The sequence below is a fragment of the Pongo abelii genome, chromosome 2 (assembly GCF_028885655.2).
Source record: "Pongo abelii isolate AG06213 chromosome 2, NHGRI_mPonAbe1-v2.0_pri, whole genome shotgun sequence".
Lineage (NCBI taxonomy): Eukaryota > Metazoa > Chordata > Mammalia > Primates > Hominidae > Pongo > Pongo abelii.
The window spans coordinates 179331631-179349094 of NC_085928.1; the positions used below are offsets into that span (position 1 = coordinate 179331631).

A 17464-nucleotide genomic window follows, 5' to 3' on the forward strand; every position below is an offset into this window, starting at 1 on the left:
CATGGGCAAAGACTTCATGACTAAAGCACCAAAAGCAATGGCAACAAAAGCCAGAATTGACAAATGGGATCTAATTAAACTAAAGAGCTTCTGCACAGCAAAAGAAACTATCATTAGAGTGAACAGGCAACCTACAGAATGGGAGAAAATTTTTGCAATCTATCCATCTGACAAAGGGCTAATGTCCCGAATCTAGAAGAAACTTACACAAATTTACAAATAAAAAGCAAACAACCCCATCAAAAAGTGGGCAAAGGATATGAATAGACACTTTTCAAAAGAAGACATTTATGTGGCCAACAAACATATGCAAAAAAGCTCATCATCACTGGTCATTAGAGAAATGCAAATCGAAACCACAATGAGATACCATCTCACACCAGTTAGAATGGCGATCATTAAAAAGTCAGGAAACAACAGATGCTGGAGAGGATGTGGAGAAATAGGAATGCTTTTACACTGTTGGTGGGAGTGTAAATTAGTTCGACCATTGTGGAAGACGATGTGACGATTCCTCAAGTATCTAGAACCAGAAATACTATTTTACCCAGCAATCCCATTACTGGGTATATACCCAAAGGATTATAAATCACTCTGCTATAAAGACACATGCACATGTATGTTTATTGCAGCACTATTCCCAATAGCAAACACTTGGAACCAACCCAAATGCCCATCAATGATAGACTGGATAAAGAAAATGTGGTACATATACACCATGGAACACTATGCAGCAATAAAAAAGAATGAGTTCATGTCCTTTGCAGGGACATGGATGAAGCTGAAAACCAGCATTCTCAGCAAGCCAACACAGAAACAGAAAAACAAACACCGCATGTTCTCACTCATAAGTGGGAGTTGAACAATGAGAATACATGGACAGGGAGAGGGGAACATCACACACCAGAGCCTGTCAGTGGGTGGGGGGCTAGGGGAGGGATAACATTATGAGAAATACCTAATGTAGATGACGGGTTGATGGGTGCAGCAAACCACCATGGCACGTGTATACCTATGTAAAAAACCTGCATGTTCTGCACATGTATCCTAGAACTTAAAGTATAAGACCAAAAAAGAAAGAAAAAGGAAAGGAAGAAGGAAGGAAGGAAGTAAGAGAGAGAGAGAGAGAGAAAGAGAGAGAGAGAGAGAAAGAAAGAAAGAGAAAGAGAGAGAGAAAGAAGGACGGAAAGAGAAAGAAAGAGAGAGAGAAAGAAAGAAAAAGAAAGAAAGAAAGAAAGAAAGAAAAGAAAGAAAGAAAAAAAGAAAGAAAGAAAGAAAGAGAAAGAAAGAAAGAAGGAAAGAAAGAAAGAAAGAAAAAGAAAAGAAAGAAAGAAGTTTGGGGACTTAATACAATATGGAAACCATCAATCAGACATGGTTGATGTGGGAGAGAAATGTGTCAAAATGACACATTTTTTTGGACTGAACAACTAGATAGATGGCAATGGAATTTATTAAAACAGGAAATGTATAAGAAGGGGAGCTTTGCAGGAAGAAAAGAGCAAGGGTCCTACTAGAGACAGCAATGATTTGTTCAGTTATGATAGGCTGAGTTTCCATTAGGGGAACATTTAATGCAGAATCTGATGCATAGTAGTCCCTCAATAATTGTTTGCTGAACACGGATTTTCTCTATTTGTATTTATTTGGGAGGAGGCCTAAGAGGTTTTTTTTTCTCCTTCATCATTTTTTTCAAAAATGAAGGCATATCAAAAAGAGAGGTCACACTAGTTAATCACAATTATCTCTAACTAAATAGGAGGAAAACCAGCTACAGTTGAGAAAAAGATGACATGGGGACAAATAAAAGTCATCCGGCAGGGGTTGGGTGAGATGCCTTTGAGAAAGTGCCCTTGCTAATCATGATTGGGTTTTGTATTAACTAGGTAAGACTAAAAGAAAAAAAAACCTAAGAAGAATCAAGAACTCAACTGCTCCTCTGTGGAAAACAAGTTTGCCAAAATTACAAAAAGTCATTTCTTTGGTTTTTTTCATAATACCTAAAGAGCAGACAAGCCACATTCTCAAAAGGAAGGGTAATCGTTAAAATGATGGGAAAAACTACTGAATTGGCCATCAACTGAATTCTTGAAGGAGAAAGAGGAGAAAGGGAATATGTGATTTTCGGCCAAAAAGTCAGGAACTATTTTATAAAGGTGTCTTGAATTCCAAGCAATAAAAACAGCTCAGTTTTGACATAATGAAAAGAATCATTTTACATTTCTCAAGGTAAATATTTGCCAGTGTATATGTTGAAGACATTTCACTCCAAGGAGAAAAAAATAATTATTTTTGAATTTCCTCCTAATGCAGAATTTTCCCCAGGTTCATCCACCAATCCATAGGTATTATGTTTAAAAAGGCACAGTCCTGCATTTACCAAGCCTGTAATTGAAAAGTGATTTCATTATTAAGCTGTGGTTTATTCCAAGCCTTCTGGATAATCTTGATGAGTATTGCACTTGTTGCTTAACTCTGGAGATTTTGTAATAAAAGTTTAATGAGTTACTTATTATTAGAATGTTTATAGCCATTATTTTAAGGTGAACAATAATGACGTAAAGTTTGTACGCATTTGGTTTAAAACGTATTCAACTCACATATCAGTTAATGCTACAGTGATTTTTAAAAACTCTCTTATCAGTACATGTGTCTAAAGGCAATGCAGCTAAACCTCAGCTTTACTGGGGTTATGGTTAAGAACGAAACTAAGGAAGGATTTCTCACTTGAAAAATGTCAAAGCTGGATCCTGGCATTTCAGAATTTGAAAAAGAATTGCTTTTATTATGGCATTTTGAACAGATTTCACAAGAGGATGCACATAAAACAAGAGGACAAAAAGTTGAAATTAAGTCCTGAAGGCACTGAATATTCATTTCTATTTAAAAGCTAACCAGATATTCTATTAATGATCATAAATATTAAGGAAACACACCAAAATAAATCTAGTTTATCTGATTTCTGTCTACCGAAATGCTATGAAACCAAAGGTCAATCACATCTCTAAAAAATATCTTACCCCTGCAGAAACTATCTACAAGTTTTTCAGATAGAAACAAGATTTTCCAGAAATTATGATGTAATGATTCAAGCACAAAAGTTTTCAAGTTACTGAAATAAATGGAAAGTATATATATCCACTGAATCTGTATAAAATTTACACTCAGAAGAATAACACAGTTACCTGTCTTTATTGAAATAAATTTAATTTAGATTCTTTAATCAGACTATAACTTCTAATTCTTAGATGTTGCCAAATGGATTTTATGAAAAATATGACTGAAACGAGTGACTAATTTTCGCAACCATTTTGTGCATCTGTTTTGATGCACAAATTACTCATTAAATCATTTGAATATAAAGAACCATAACATAATTCAGTGATGAGTACAGTGCTGACATTCTGGAAGCATGTATAATTAAAGCAGGGTTATCAAAAGAGAGGCAAAATATATTAGAAAAACATAGCACAAAATGAAAATAAAACCAAATTAACTCATAGCCACAAAATAGAGAAAACAAATGTTTTCCTCCAATCCTCCAACTCCCCACCCCAAAAAAGATAAAATGCAATAAACATGTTATATGATTATGCTTGTTTGCTAATGCCACATGCTACATATGGTCATAGCCAATGTTTCCAAACATTAACTATAAAATAATATCTTCTTCCTTTAGTATTTTTTCAAGTCAATACTATTTTTTGACCATATATTAGGTTGAGTTCCCTCCTATCATGCTATACTTTTATCAATACATTGTTTGTATTAAGAAGTGAGATTGTAAAGGAAGTTTATTCTTAAAAACCTGTTGAAAACATATTGTAACAAATATAATTTGCTTATTTTGTGGCTGTTTAAACAATCTCTTCTTTACACAGCTGCAATATATAAATGTGTTAACTCAAAATACATTCTTACCTCCCATCCATAACTGGGGTCTTTCAGGTTTGACCTCTGCTCTCCCACATAAGGCCCAAACTTTTCACCTACTTCGATCTTCCTTTTGGTCCATATTCCTAGTCCTGCTCCAGGCATATTTGACTCTCGAAGTTCAAACTCAGCAGGAATGGGGATATCATCAGGGATGTAGATGGGGGCTTTGTAAGGAGAACCCTCCTTTGGAGTGAATGCTTCACTGGATGTGGCAGGAGAACATGGCTCTTGAATATTGAGGGAGGGAGTGCTGGCTACTCCATCTGCATCTGGCATTTCTTCCAAAGGTATTTCAGGGTAGGTGCCATATACACACTCATTATCTGTGAATAAATAAGAACTTCATGAATTCCTTCCGATATTGGAAAGACAAAATTCCACAGGGGTAGCCACTTTATTATGTTGTTCTTTGAAGACTAAATAGGAAACACCATTGTTACGATGTGCCTTCATTAAAATCTTTATTATTCACAGGCCAGGGAGAGGCTAGAGATTATGGCCTCTGTGGCTTATCTGTGGTGAATTCATAAATCAAATGAGCTAATCCTCAATTGTCGATACTTGCATGGGCTAGTTCAATTCATTATCCATCTGGGAAACAATCAGCAACTTCATTATTGATCTGACTAAACTACAGACAAGAAGTAAACATGTGTGTAACTACAACCCCCAAATAATTCCAAATTGGGAGCTGACAGGATTCTAAAATATATTAGAAAGTTTTGTCATGCAATGTTATCTTGAAATAAATATAGGAGAGTCATCAAAGATTCCAAAGGCTGCCATGTGCCACAAGGCTTAAATGTGTGTGGCAGGATTATTTATTGGAATATTAATTTGTGTTTTTTCTTTCTCTGTATTTCGTTTCCAATTTTGAACATGTCACCAAGCCCTTGGTATTTCCTTGCCTCAGTAACTTATGCAGAGAAGAAAGTTAAAGTTACCTGAAGCCAGTGATGCCTCTGGATATTCGTAAAAGCTAAAATCATTAAAGAAATTAGGTAAATTTTCCAGCGGGGAAAGGGAGAGGAAGGGTCCCTTGAGATGCACCAAAAAGACAGAGAATTTCCTCCAGACTGAGAAATGAGGGAGATCAGAAACACTTTGTATGGGGCACTGCTCATCTTTACGGAGCAGCACCTGGGGAGGTGGCAAGACCTTTGAACAGACAGCAGGGCTGGGTAGCTAGGAGTTAGGACACTGAGCACTGAGGCCCTGAGGACCCCCAAGGCAGCACGGCGCCACACTTGAAGTAAACGAGTGGACCATGGGAGACCTTAAGACCTCTCTGAAACTTGTATGGGGATTTTATGAAACCAGTCAAAGGGGATTTCAGTTGTCTTAGAGCAAATGAATACATGTTTCTTGTCTGCTAGGATCACAAATTGAAAGTCATACCTGATTTGTTTGATTCATAGAACTTCAAGGAAAGAACTAAGAAAAACAGATGAAAATTACAAAGAAACAGATTTCAATCGAGCTAGTCAAAGATTAATAATTTGAAAAATTTGCTGAGTGTGGTGGTATGCACCTGTGGTCCCAGCTACTTGAGAGGCTGAGGCGGGAGGAATGCTTGAGCTCGAGAACGATACAATGAGCTATGATTGTGTCACTGCACACCAGCCTGGCAAGAGAGTGAAAGCCCATCTCAAAAAAAAAAAAAAAGAAAAAAAAAAGAAAAGGAAGGTAAAATGGGTTGCCTCCAGCTCCATGATCAGTGTTCTACTATAGCCTGGATAACCACGAGTTAAGGATGATGCATCATCCTTAACTCGTGCATCAAGTTGGTGATTAAACTAGGTGACTTTAAGACCCTGCCAACCCTGCAGTTCTATCAATTAAAGTCTTCTAAGAGAGTTTATTGGGCTAGAAGATAGAAGACCTTCATTATTCAGATTCATTATTGTAACAAACTATAACACTCATTAGCAATTGCCCATCAAGTAATGATTCCTGTCTCTTAAAGTTTTGTGAAGTGTAAAGTGATAGTACATGCAAAAGCATTGTTTAATGAGGTGCTTGGTTCTTGGTTGAAACACTGAAATAATGCCATTTAAACCAAGCATATAACTGAATTCCAGAACCCAACTTTATACCTACGGGACATAGCTTCTCATCATACAAGCTCATTATCATTCAAGTTCAGCATGTCCAAAATATTGTACCTTATCATCTGCCCTCAAATTGATTCTCTTGTTCACTTTCCTCTTTCTACTATGAATACCATCTTTCCCTTAATTATCCATGTCTGAGGCTTTAAAATAACATAGCCATTTTCTCTCCTTTGTCTTCCAAACTGTTCAGTCACTAAATGCTATTTGTTCTTCTTGCAATATTCTAACCTTCATCCAATTCTTTCAAATCCACATTTTCACACCTAAATATTTTCATAGTCCTTTAAATGGGTCTCAACCTCCAGCTTCTTTCCACTATCCATCAACACTGAGCCTGTTTAACACTGCTGAGTTTACCTTCCTGGCAGACCTATTTTCCTGTTTGACAGCCTTCAATAATCTCCAGTGTCTGCAGGTAAAGTATAAACCTCTTAGGTTTGGACTAAAATCTCTGTCGTTTTGAAACCATTCTTCCTTTCCATCTGATTCTCAATGCTCCTCAAAGGGAACCCCCAAGCTAGAGTAAACTTATTACTCTCTTCTGAGCTCAGTGAGCATTTCTTCTTCAGTTCTTCCTGCCTGGCACTCCTCTCTCTGCTCCTCTGCCCAACAAACTTGTAGTCTTCCTCCTGAGTCATATTCCAGCTGGTCCTATCACCATCCCATTTAACACTAGTATTCTCTTCCTTGAATTATTACACAATTTTATCCCTCAGTTTGGCAATCAAATACCATGCATTGCTGCCTATGGTTTAATGTGTGTGATTGTTTCATTCCCAAGTAGGAAATAGGTCCCTGATGGGAGACACAAGGACTCTCACTTTTTCGGAATTGTCCAAGTGATCTGCATATAGGTGTTTAATGAACACTTGTTAAATATATAATTAATCTAACATATAATTTTATTAAACTATGAATCCAAATCAATTTTTTTTACCAAATATAGGAAACTTTTGATCCTACAAAGCACCTTTAAACCTATAGAAATAGAACATGATGAATTGTCAACTTTTCTCCAAACCCAACATCAAAGGAAACAATTTTAATAATTCTCCAAAGAAATATTATCAGAGAAATATACTTTAAGGTCCAAACATACTCAACAAAGTCCATCTAATTTTATCCTTCAGGGAGATTTTGCATTTCAACCTAACATTTAAAAGCTCACTAATGGTCTTAGTACAGGTAAAAACCTATAAAAACATCTCTTTAGAACTGTAACATGCAACTACTGCAAATGCAAAGTTATTTTACACATTCTTAAAGAGATTTCTCCCCCATTGTTAGAATTTTGTTTTTCTTGAGAAATATAAATTGTAAAACATTGTGTACTCTATAAATGTGTCCATGTAAGCGGGAGGAAACCAAAAGGCACCAAAATAAATAGAACAATATTCCTCCTGTAATTATCTATTAAAGATCAGTAAAATTTCCCCTACTTCCTCAAAGAGTCAAATCAGTCATACTTTCAGTTTCATGAAAGTGATCTTTAAAAAAGGATAGAGGCCGGGTGTGGTGGCTCAAGCCTGTAACCCTAGCACTTTGGGAGGCTGAGGCAGGCGGATTGCCTGAGCTCAAGAGTTTGAGACCAGCCTGGGCAACATGACGAAACCCCATCTCTACTAAAAATACAAAAAAATTAGCCGGGCATAGTGGTGCACACCTGTAGTGCCAGCCACTCTGGAGGCTGAGGCACAAGAATTGCCTGAGCCTGGGAGACAGAGGTTGCAGTGAGCCGAGATCACGCTATTGCACTCCAGCCTGGGCAACAGAGTGAGACCCTGTCTCAAAAAAATAAAAAAGCATAGAGACAAGCCCATCTGTGCCCTCCCACTGGCGTAGCTTATCCCGTGACCTCTGAATTACCCACAAACTCTCCCAATGCATTATCTAAGCGAGTGCACTTAGATTTCAGTTCCTGTGGAGACAAAATACACGTGTGTGCCCAGCCAGCTGCACAGAAGAATTTGAATTTAAAGCCTGAATACAATTCTGCTTACAATGACAAAAATGTACAATTAAACCTAAAGAACAACTTACGTAGGTCAAGCAAATCCACAAGAAGAACTCACGGACCTATTCATCCGTATGCAAGCACTAAATATATATGCAAGTGCAGGCAATTTGTTTTGAAGCCACTTTTAATCTAGTATCATCCAAATTAAATATAAAAAAGCCTGTGTTGACAAAAGTGAAAATATTAAACTGCTGAGTTTTACGTATCAAAACACGCAACAATATTTCAATGTAACCTAGCATTATGAAATTTTCAATAGCAAATGCAGTTTATTGCACCACATTGAATATTTGCATAAACCAAAATAAACTAATGCCTCCATATACATTACTCAAGAACTATCCAAAAAGCTGCTAAAACATTTCATCTAAATGATAAATTACTTCAATTATCATATCCCCATTAAATCTCTGTTATTGGGGAAAATTGGTAGATCCTTTCCCTCAGCTATAACTATAGTTAATTAAAGCATTTCTCAGATATCACACTGACAGATTGGACACATTTACAATAATAGGTAAGTATCAGGTAAGAAGTGCCATATGTATCAGTGGTCCCATAAAGATAAATAACGCTTGTAACTTCTTGGAGCTGAGCTGTCTGCTACTGTAATTTGCTTCATGCATCCTTTAGGCATGTCATTAACTAAATGAGGAAAGAAAGACAAGCATATTGTTGGATTTGAGACAAATGATTTGGGAAATTGCTCTTGGAAGTCGACCTCTTCAATTCAAATTTTAAGTGTTCTAATTTCCTCAGAGACCAAGGGAAAGGCCACATTTTGATTACACTATATTTATTTATATGTGTCTTTGAATAACTACCATAGGTTTCCACTTGAGAAGTATTCAATTTTGAAAACATATCAGAACCTTCAAAGAGAAGAAATTGCAGAAATAATACCAATAATAGTAACTTCCATAGATGTATCCACATTTTCTCATTTTAATGCTCAAAACAATCCATTGAGAAAATGATGATAAGAATAATCTTCCATTTTGCAGATGTAGGACCTGATATTCAATATATCCAAAGTCAGCTGAGACTAGCTGGGTGTCCAAACCCAGTCCTCCCTTTAACTCTTAGGCAACTTGTTTTTTGATCCTTAAAGATATGTTTTAAAGTTTGTTTAGTTTGTTTGTTTTATCAAAATTGTAGCCATAATGTGTGAATACTTTGATTTTTGACTTTTTCACTGGATTATAGTTTATTATAAACACTTCCTTATGTATGTTTTACTATTTTCTAAAACTACATTTAATTGCTGTATAATGTTCTGTTATATGAATCCACAACAGCTGAACTACTTCCATGGATTTTATTTATGTTGCTTCTAATTTTCTGTTATCATAAATATCATGAAAATGAGCCTTCCTTAACATAAATTTTTATTGTCATCCATTTCAATTTCCTTAGGTTAGATTCCTATAAGAAAACTTAGTGGATATTGACAGATTGCTTTTCAGAAAGTGTATAGCAATTTACAGTTCTACCAATTATACTGGCATTTATTATTATGTCTTGTTTTTAATGAAGAAAATTATATATCTATTACTGCTTAATTCACATCTCAGTTGATTACAGAAACTAAATATTCTTATTTGTCATTCAAACTTCTTTATTTGCAAATTTTTCATTGTTTTTGCCCACTTTTAATTAGGCTTTCATGTCTGTCTTATTAATGATAAATAAATTAGCCCTTGGATATTGTATTTTAAATTTTCCTAGTAGACAATTTGCCATTTGGTATTTCGATTTTTTTTTAACTTTTATGGAACTAAGTCTATATTTCTTTTGTGATTTTTACATTTTTCTTACAAAGTCCTTACCTACAGAAGGGAAAAAAAGATTCCCTTGAATTTTCTTTGAGTTTCATAGTTGCTTTTCTACCAACCTTGGATTACCAATGAGTGATTTACTGCTGAGTGAAAAGCAGAAAAAAAAATGATTTCATTTATTTGAGCGCCTGTGAACGGCAGGCTAGAAAAAAATGCCATTTTACTCATAATTCTTTGGTTCTTATTTGCAAGGCTGGCCTAAATGCCTTCTCTTTTTGTGGGTTTTATATAACTCACCATTTGTTTCTTTTGGCCTTTTTGCCTAGTTTAACTGCAAATCTGGTCAGATGCCATTCAAAATCCTGAGTTTCACCATTAATGCCCATCATAATACTTATCACTCAGCATTATCATTAGTGATAGTAACATGAATAATTTTTCTCTCTACTCTTCACATTAGTTCATTGATAGAAAATATTCAGCAACTAAAAAGTTTAATATTTATTAAGAGCATATATACATACTTTGACTATAAAGTAAGACTGATTTCTGTAGTTATTAAGTAAGAAGTTAATTATTTATACTCAACTGTACACATACATGCATATAATACACACATCCATGTGTATTTGCAATCTGTGTGTAGGGGTGTGTGTGTGTAATAGTTCCCTAATCTTAAAAATAGGCTGAGACAGAAACATGATTTGAGATCTCAGGCAGACTGGTTGAGATCATAACTACATGAAACAACTGCCAAGAGGAGCTCAACTAGGGAATTGAACAGATTAGGTAACTCAGAAATTTAGACATTTCCCCCCATTATGTTCCTCATTGCAGTTTTGTAATAAAAACATGAGCAAACTTCAAAGGAAGCTCTGTAGTAAAGGTTAATTGCTACTAAAGAAGAGGGTGGGCCCAAGCACCAGTACTTTGTGCCCAACTTGCAAGCAGACAGGAAGGATTACACGTGGCTGAGAGCGGAGGATGTGTGCCCTGCTCTAGGAGGAGAGCAGGCTGGGCCAAACCTCAAAGCCCCACTAGGGACCTCCTGGTAGGACGTGAGCACATGAGCACAAGTCCACGAGCTGATGCCTGCTAACAGTGCGGCAGGGAAGGGAGGGGGAAGACATCAATTTCCTTACAAAATTAAAACCGGACATGCTCTTCTTCCCTTGTTAGGACAATTCCAGAGCAGTTACAGAGGCATGTTTGTGAGAAAGCAGAGGACTTCGGGAGCCAGCTCTTCTGCACCAGCAACACAGTGAATAAACACGTGCTGGGCTTGGGGAAAAGGGTGGAGCTCAACTAATGCCAGATGCACAAACGGAACAAAGAAGGAGGCTATGAACTGGCCAGCAAAATCTTCTATGAGAATGGCCCTAAGATAATGAAATTTAAGATCCCAACGAAACGAAGAAAGGAAACTAGTAAAAGTAGGGAAAATGAATTTCCAGAAAACTGACTTAAACAAGCTGTGAAGGACTGTAGCAAGGGTGCAGAATTACAGGCTTAGAAAACAGAGACATTGAATAGAGTGGGAACTGCTGATGGACATAGTCTTTAGCATGTCCTGCTCCAGAAGAGAGTGAAAAGAAAAGAGACTTAAATGGAGTGTTTGGACACTGGACTGAATCTGTAGAACCCGTGTCTCGAGACACCATTATGTTTGGAAATAATCTATCAACATGACTTGGCACTGGAATTTTTTTAATGACCCTCTAAGCTTCCTTGCACTTTTAGTATTTGCTACTTCATTGTACCATGCTATTCCATGTCTTCCTCATGGAACTTTTCCCCCAGTGTTTCCTAAAAATATTTCATTTGCGAGTTGTCAAAAAGACTCAGAATGGAAGTATTGGGGGCAGATAGCAAGGGAGATGGCAAAGAATGTGATATGGATGGAAAATAAGGGACTAAATCAATGAGCAAACTTTTATTTTTCTCCTGGTATTGCGGAATACTGTTGCATGTCCTGTGGCTTTCAAATCTAGTTAAGAGATTTTCCACTCCTCTAGGAATTTCACAGACATTTCACTAAATAAGTACGAGTTGGGAATTAAACTAGTACTCCTAAGCTATTAAAAAATGGGCTTCGCCTCTTCCAAAACTTTCTCTTCAGAGTTGGAACTAAGCTTTTGTCAAAAGATAATGGAAAGAAATTGCTAGAAAATTCATACTTGAGGTACGAGTAAAGCCATTTGGTATCTAGTTACTGAATCTAAAACAGCTAACGCAAAGACATTAAAGTTCTGTGAGTACTATTCCAAAGGAAAACATGAGCTGGTTAATGTTTGGCCTATTCTGTTGTTAAGGAGCCACCGTCACCAATATCCACTGGAATGACCAGGTAAGAACAGACTTATCACATATCAGATAGATAGTTTTTCTTTTACATTTTAATTATGTGCCTCGACTTTCTTTTGCCAGTACAAATTTTTGAGAGACTTTTGGCAACCTCTGATGGACCTGATGGGCTTTTTTTTCATAAGCTTTCTATGTCCCCAAAGTGATTTTCCTTCAGATTCATTTAGAGGAAAGTAGAACCGTCCTGAATTCATGCTGCAGCAGACTGGGTGGTTACTCCTCAGGCAATCTGAAATGACCAGAGTACAGCCTTTCAGTATTCCAGCCATATCTACAGTAATTATTTGCCAGCGTATCTAAAAGAAGGCAGGCATTTCCTGTTGCACACAAATGGGACATTCTTATCTAAATTACTGTTTAAACAGGTATTTAAGAAAAGACTATCACAGTCAGGAATTTACTGATGACGGAACACATTAGTTTAGGGCTGGACACATTAGTTGAGGACTAACCATTGTCAAGAAAGGAAGTATATCAGCATCAGGAAGGTATAGAGAATATTTTACAACTCCCATATGGGTCAAGATGGAGGATTGTAAACTATGCCATTTGCATTTGGAGAAAGCAGGAGGGTCACAAGTCCTGGCATGGAGTTGTGCTTGCGTCAATATGTTGCTGAACCCTGGAGTAACCTTAAGAGGCAGAGCCTGAGAGTCGTAGCTGCTTGGGGTCTCTGTTTCCCTATCCATAAAATAAGCATGTTGGACAAGTTCATCCCCAGGTCCATTCCACTCAAGCAATCCCAGTTCTACATAGTAAAAACCAGAAGGTGGTCAAAATTTGGTGTACCAAAAGCTTATAAAATGTATTTCCTGGAAAGAGACTGTGAGAATTGGTTTGGTCTCTCCCAACATGTAACCTAGGAGAGACTGTGCTCTGGCTGCCTAACCTTGCTCTAACCAGTGAAACTGGAATTTATTCCCAGTAGAGGCTTATAAAACTGGGCTGTTATTCTCACATTAAGTAGACTGCCCTCTGGTGAGGACTGTGGTTTATGTGTGGGCAGAACGTGTGGTTTACTACCTCTAATTTGTTTATGTTGTTGATGGTGGTTTCAGAAGAAAGCTGCACCCCTTCACATGCTAAAGAGTGACCGGATTTACTTCCTTTAAAAAAAAGTGTTTAAAGGTGGGCAGAGACATGAGGGAGCATTAATGTGCCATTGCTAATGGAGGAGCAACTGGGATCCCTGTGACCACAGCTCTGCTTCATTCAGCTCTGCATGTGAAATGAGAGCCCCAACTTGTTTATTATAATTACCTAAGTGTGGCTTGGTGGCTTTTGGCAGAGATCCTTCTTGCCTCCAAAGGAGAGACCAAAACTCACGAGCTACACGCTAAAGGAAGGAGGATGGTGTGCATTCTGTAGCAAGGAGGCTATAATTCTAATATATTCTGGATGAAAATATTCAAAACAACCCCCAAAAGATGAAGATCAAAAAGTAAATGAGATTGAGATCTACCTTCTACCACACGGCAAACAAAGATAGGCATGCAGGAGAACTGGATAAACAGTGTAAATGTAAGTTCAAATTCATTTTCGCAGCTGACTTGATGCAGACCCTTCCCTATTACCACAAAACAGAAGAGCTTTCTTACAGCCAGGAGTCTTACATAAAGAAAAGAAAATAATTATGCATGTCTGGCAGAAGAGGGAGTTGTAGCAATGGCTTGCTGGTAAAAAGGAATATGAATGAGCAATAGAACGCTAACTTAACCACACTCTTGGTTTGATAAGAAGCAGAGAGTGCCCAAAAGATTGAAATTTTGTTAGAGTCTCAAATGTTTTATTTGAAAATGAGCAATGGTCCTTGTTCTCACAAGCTTTGGTAACTAAAAGACAACAATTTCTCATCTTAAAGTGATTCTGTGGAAAAAATTCCTTGATTTAGCTAATTTTAGCTTGAACTCTACCCCATTGCAAGCACAGTATCTTCAGTGTTAAACAAGTTTAGATGTTGCTAAGGAGTGCAATTTTCTGCCCCCATTCTAAGCTCTAAAGGCCCCCATATTGAGTTTCCCAATACCACATCATATTAAATGTAAAATCATTCAAAACCACAGAGATGAAGAGAATGTCATTGAAAAACATAAAGGAAGGTTTTTTGCTTTTTTTAAGTATGAGAAAACATTATATATTTTGATTAAAAATGTTTGCAGAAAAATATGAACAGATGTGCTATGTGTATGTGTGCACATACACCAAATAGCACTTATAATTTGAGAGGGGGTAATTTCAACATTGCTAAGTGGTAATACAAGCTAGGTATTTAAGGGAATGATATAATATGACAACTTCATAGACTACCAAACTATGTATGGTCTCTGGAAATTGTCATTATCAACATGTACAATAACTAGTAGCATTAGGTGGTCTGTACAGTATCCTTCATGTCTAATTGAGTCACACAGTCTAAGACACTTGATGGGCACCAGGCACTGCCTTCTAATGGGAACTGACTTTCAAAAAAAATGCATTCAGGACCTCTTTTATATAAATTACTATCGTTTGCAGCAAGAGAGGATTATAAATGTTTGCTGGCAAAAACTAAATTTATTTACAAACTGGGTCTAATTTATTTATGGCTGCAGTACAATCGGCTTTTGTCGAAATATTTATGTTATCTGTACTTCTGCCTCACTAAACTCTACCACAATCATAAACACTGTTGAAAAATTATTTGCAGTTAGCAGGATTTAAGCTACCCATTATATCACCAGCTAGTGCCAGTAAACTTTTGCACTGGTTGATAAAGTTTCCTCCGTGGAATAAATATACATTTGACTTTCAAAATCTTTGGTAGGCTCCATACTATGAAAAGTGAAGGATTAAACGGATGTCCCAGACTTCACTAGTTTTGTGTGAATGCTTCAATTGTACATTCCAATTGAAATTTTGTGGATAGACTAGAAAAGTGCACAGATTTAAATCCTTTTCTAGCATTAAAAGAGGAATTCGATGATTGAAGTGTTGAGGTGATAATCTTTGCCAAAGATGCTACTGCTCAGACTTGAATTCATGTACCCATTCCAAAACATTTATTCAATAAATACCACTTTGTGCCTGGAGCTGTGTAAGTTGCTAAGGATGGAAATAGAGTTGAATAAGATAAAATGTCTGCCCTCAAGTAGCCTAAAGTTCAGTAGTGAAGACATAGATGGTAACGTATGTGACAATGAAATAAAATGAGGCCTAAGATGAGGTTAGGAAAAGTGCTGAGTGCTAAAAGAGTTGTGTGTAAGTAATTCTGCAACTGGGCGTGCCAGTCTCGTAGAACCTCTATCCTTATGTTCGCTAGAGCTATATATGTACTACATCTTTAAAGAAACCTCTTATTTTGATTATTGGTGGAAACGCAGTTGCCATTCACATTTATTTCTGAGTATCACTAAGCTCTTCATAGTAATGTGAGCATCAGAATATTTTGGGGGGATTATCTACCCTCACTGATGCTTCCAAATAACTCATAAAATGATGAAACACTGCAACAGGTTCTAAAATGGCACGCCCACATTTCCATTATAAAGTAAGCCAAGAGAAAACAGCGTAGAGTAGTGAGTAGTTCCCATGTCAACTAAATATGTATTTCTGCTTGATCTGCTTCACTGAAAAGAGCCCAGAAGTTCTGTTGTGAATCAGGTAGGACTGCTGTGATACCAATGAAACTCCCACCAGCCTACAAATGATCCAAACCACAATATTTATCTTCCAGCTAGAATTGAAAGTTATTCCAAACTGACCAGAGATAGTCCTGATGGATCTCAGAACAGTGATGTATTCAAACGAGGACTGGCCAGAGCACCCTGGAACCTCCAGTGGCATGGCACCAATCTGGAGTAGGAGTTCTTAGAGAAGTGTCAGTACTATTGTCTTCTGGTGTCTTACACTACCCACCAGATAATGAATTTTTCTCAAATAATTTCTACCTATGTATACAATAGTCAAAGTAACTTAACAAAAAGCCAAAGTAGCAAAATTCATTTTGAGAACTGTATTTATTTGGTGGGGGAAAAAAGATCTCAAAAAAGGAGCTTTTCATTCATCAAGGTGCTTTGTAAAAAAGAATACCCAAAACTCACATATTTGGAGCTTCATATTTAGTAATATAATCATAAAATATTTTGCTGTCCACTTATATCAACATGATATAAAATAACTCTTACTTAGATCCAGGTGTTATTCACTAAAATAAACAAAATCTCGGTGATTTTTTTTTGTGTTTTGCTGATCATTTTATGAATTTATTCTGGTAAACCTTCTTTAACTGCTTGTTCTAAAAGACCATAGCTATGCTAATTAAGTTAAATAAAATCTTCTGGCATCATATTGTTTAAACCTCAAAATAATCAATTGAAATAGATACTTCAATAGCATTGTAGAATCTCAGAGCCAAAGAAAGCAAGAAAATTTTCAATTTATTCATCTAAACACCTAAAATTCTTGCTAACTTAAATATATTGTGGATAAAGCCATGTAAATCTATATGAACCATGACTGCTCATGAGAAAAATTTATAAATGTTATAATTCTATCAAAAGCATATAATGTTAAGAAAATCTACTGGAGACAGGAAAGATACCTGAAGTCTATAGAATACACAATAATTTAAAAGGCTTTTGCTATTGTTGCTTTGTTGTTTTGTTGCTGTTGTTGTATTAATATGTCTACTTCATTCAACTTTTTAATACTCATCACCACTATTAAATCTTAACAACTATGATCCAACATATGCCACAAAACATTAATCATTTAGCCAACAAGACTTCTACATGTAAATCACCATGAGGGGGTCACAAAAAAGAATAAAGTGAAATTGCTGATTTCAAAGGACTTACAATCTTGTTGGGGAGATAAGGCAAATGCCCAGGAGGATTTAACTTATGTAATATAAGGCTGCATTAAATAGAGTCAAGTGAATGGCACAGAAAGTGACCTCAATGATCAACTCTAAAAGTGATATTCCATTTTTTTTTAAGAGAAAGCTGAAGTGAATGCTGGCTAGAAATTCTAGTTGTGATGAAGGCAGATAATCAAGAGGATTGTGAAACAAAGGGGTATAGGCTGTGTCCAAGCCTTGGAGAGGTAATGACTTTTAATTGGATTGAGTTTATCATATTTGCAGAGGTACGGCAGACACAGAAGAAAGGATTAGAGTGATTTCCACTTTCTATTATTTGACATAATGAGAAAACAGAGGGTGGTCCACATCTCTGGTACATATTATGAGCCATAGGAGATGCTTAACAAGTCAGGTT

At 36.5% G+C, this 17464-nt stretch overlaps 1 protein-coding gene across 7 annotated transcripts in view; it reads right to left on the reverse strand.

Moving 5' to 3' along the window:
- The window catches only part of MECOM (MDS1 and EVI1 complex locus), a 582105-nt gene that overhangs the window by 296822 nt on the left and 267819 nt on the right, over nucleotides 1–17464 (reverse strand). For all 7 annotated transcript variants that reach the window (XM_054552967.2, XM_054552962.2, XM_054552960.2 and 4 more), the window contains exon 2: nucleotides 3922–4259. In XM_054552967.2, coding sequence (XP_054408942.1) covers nucleotides 3922–4259 — 338 coding nt within the window. The remainder of the gene's footprint in view (nucleotides 1–3921; nucleotides 4260–17464) is intronic.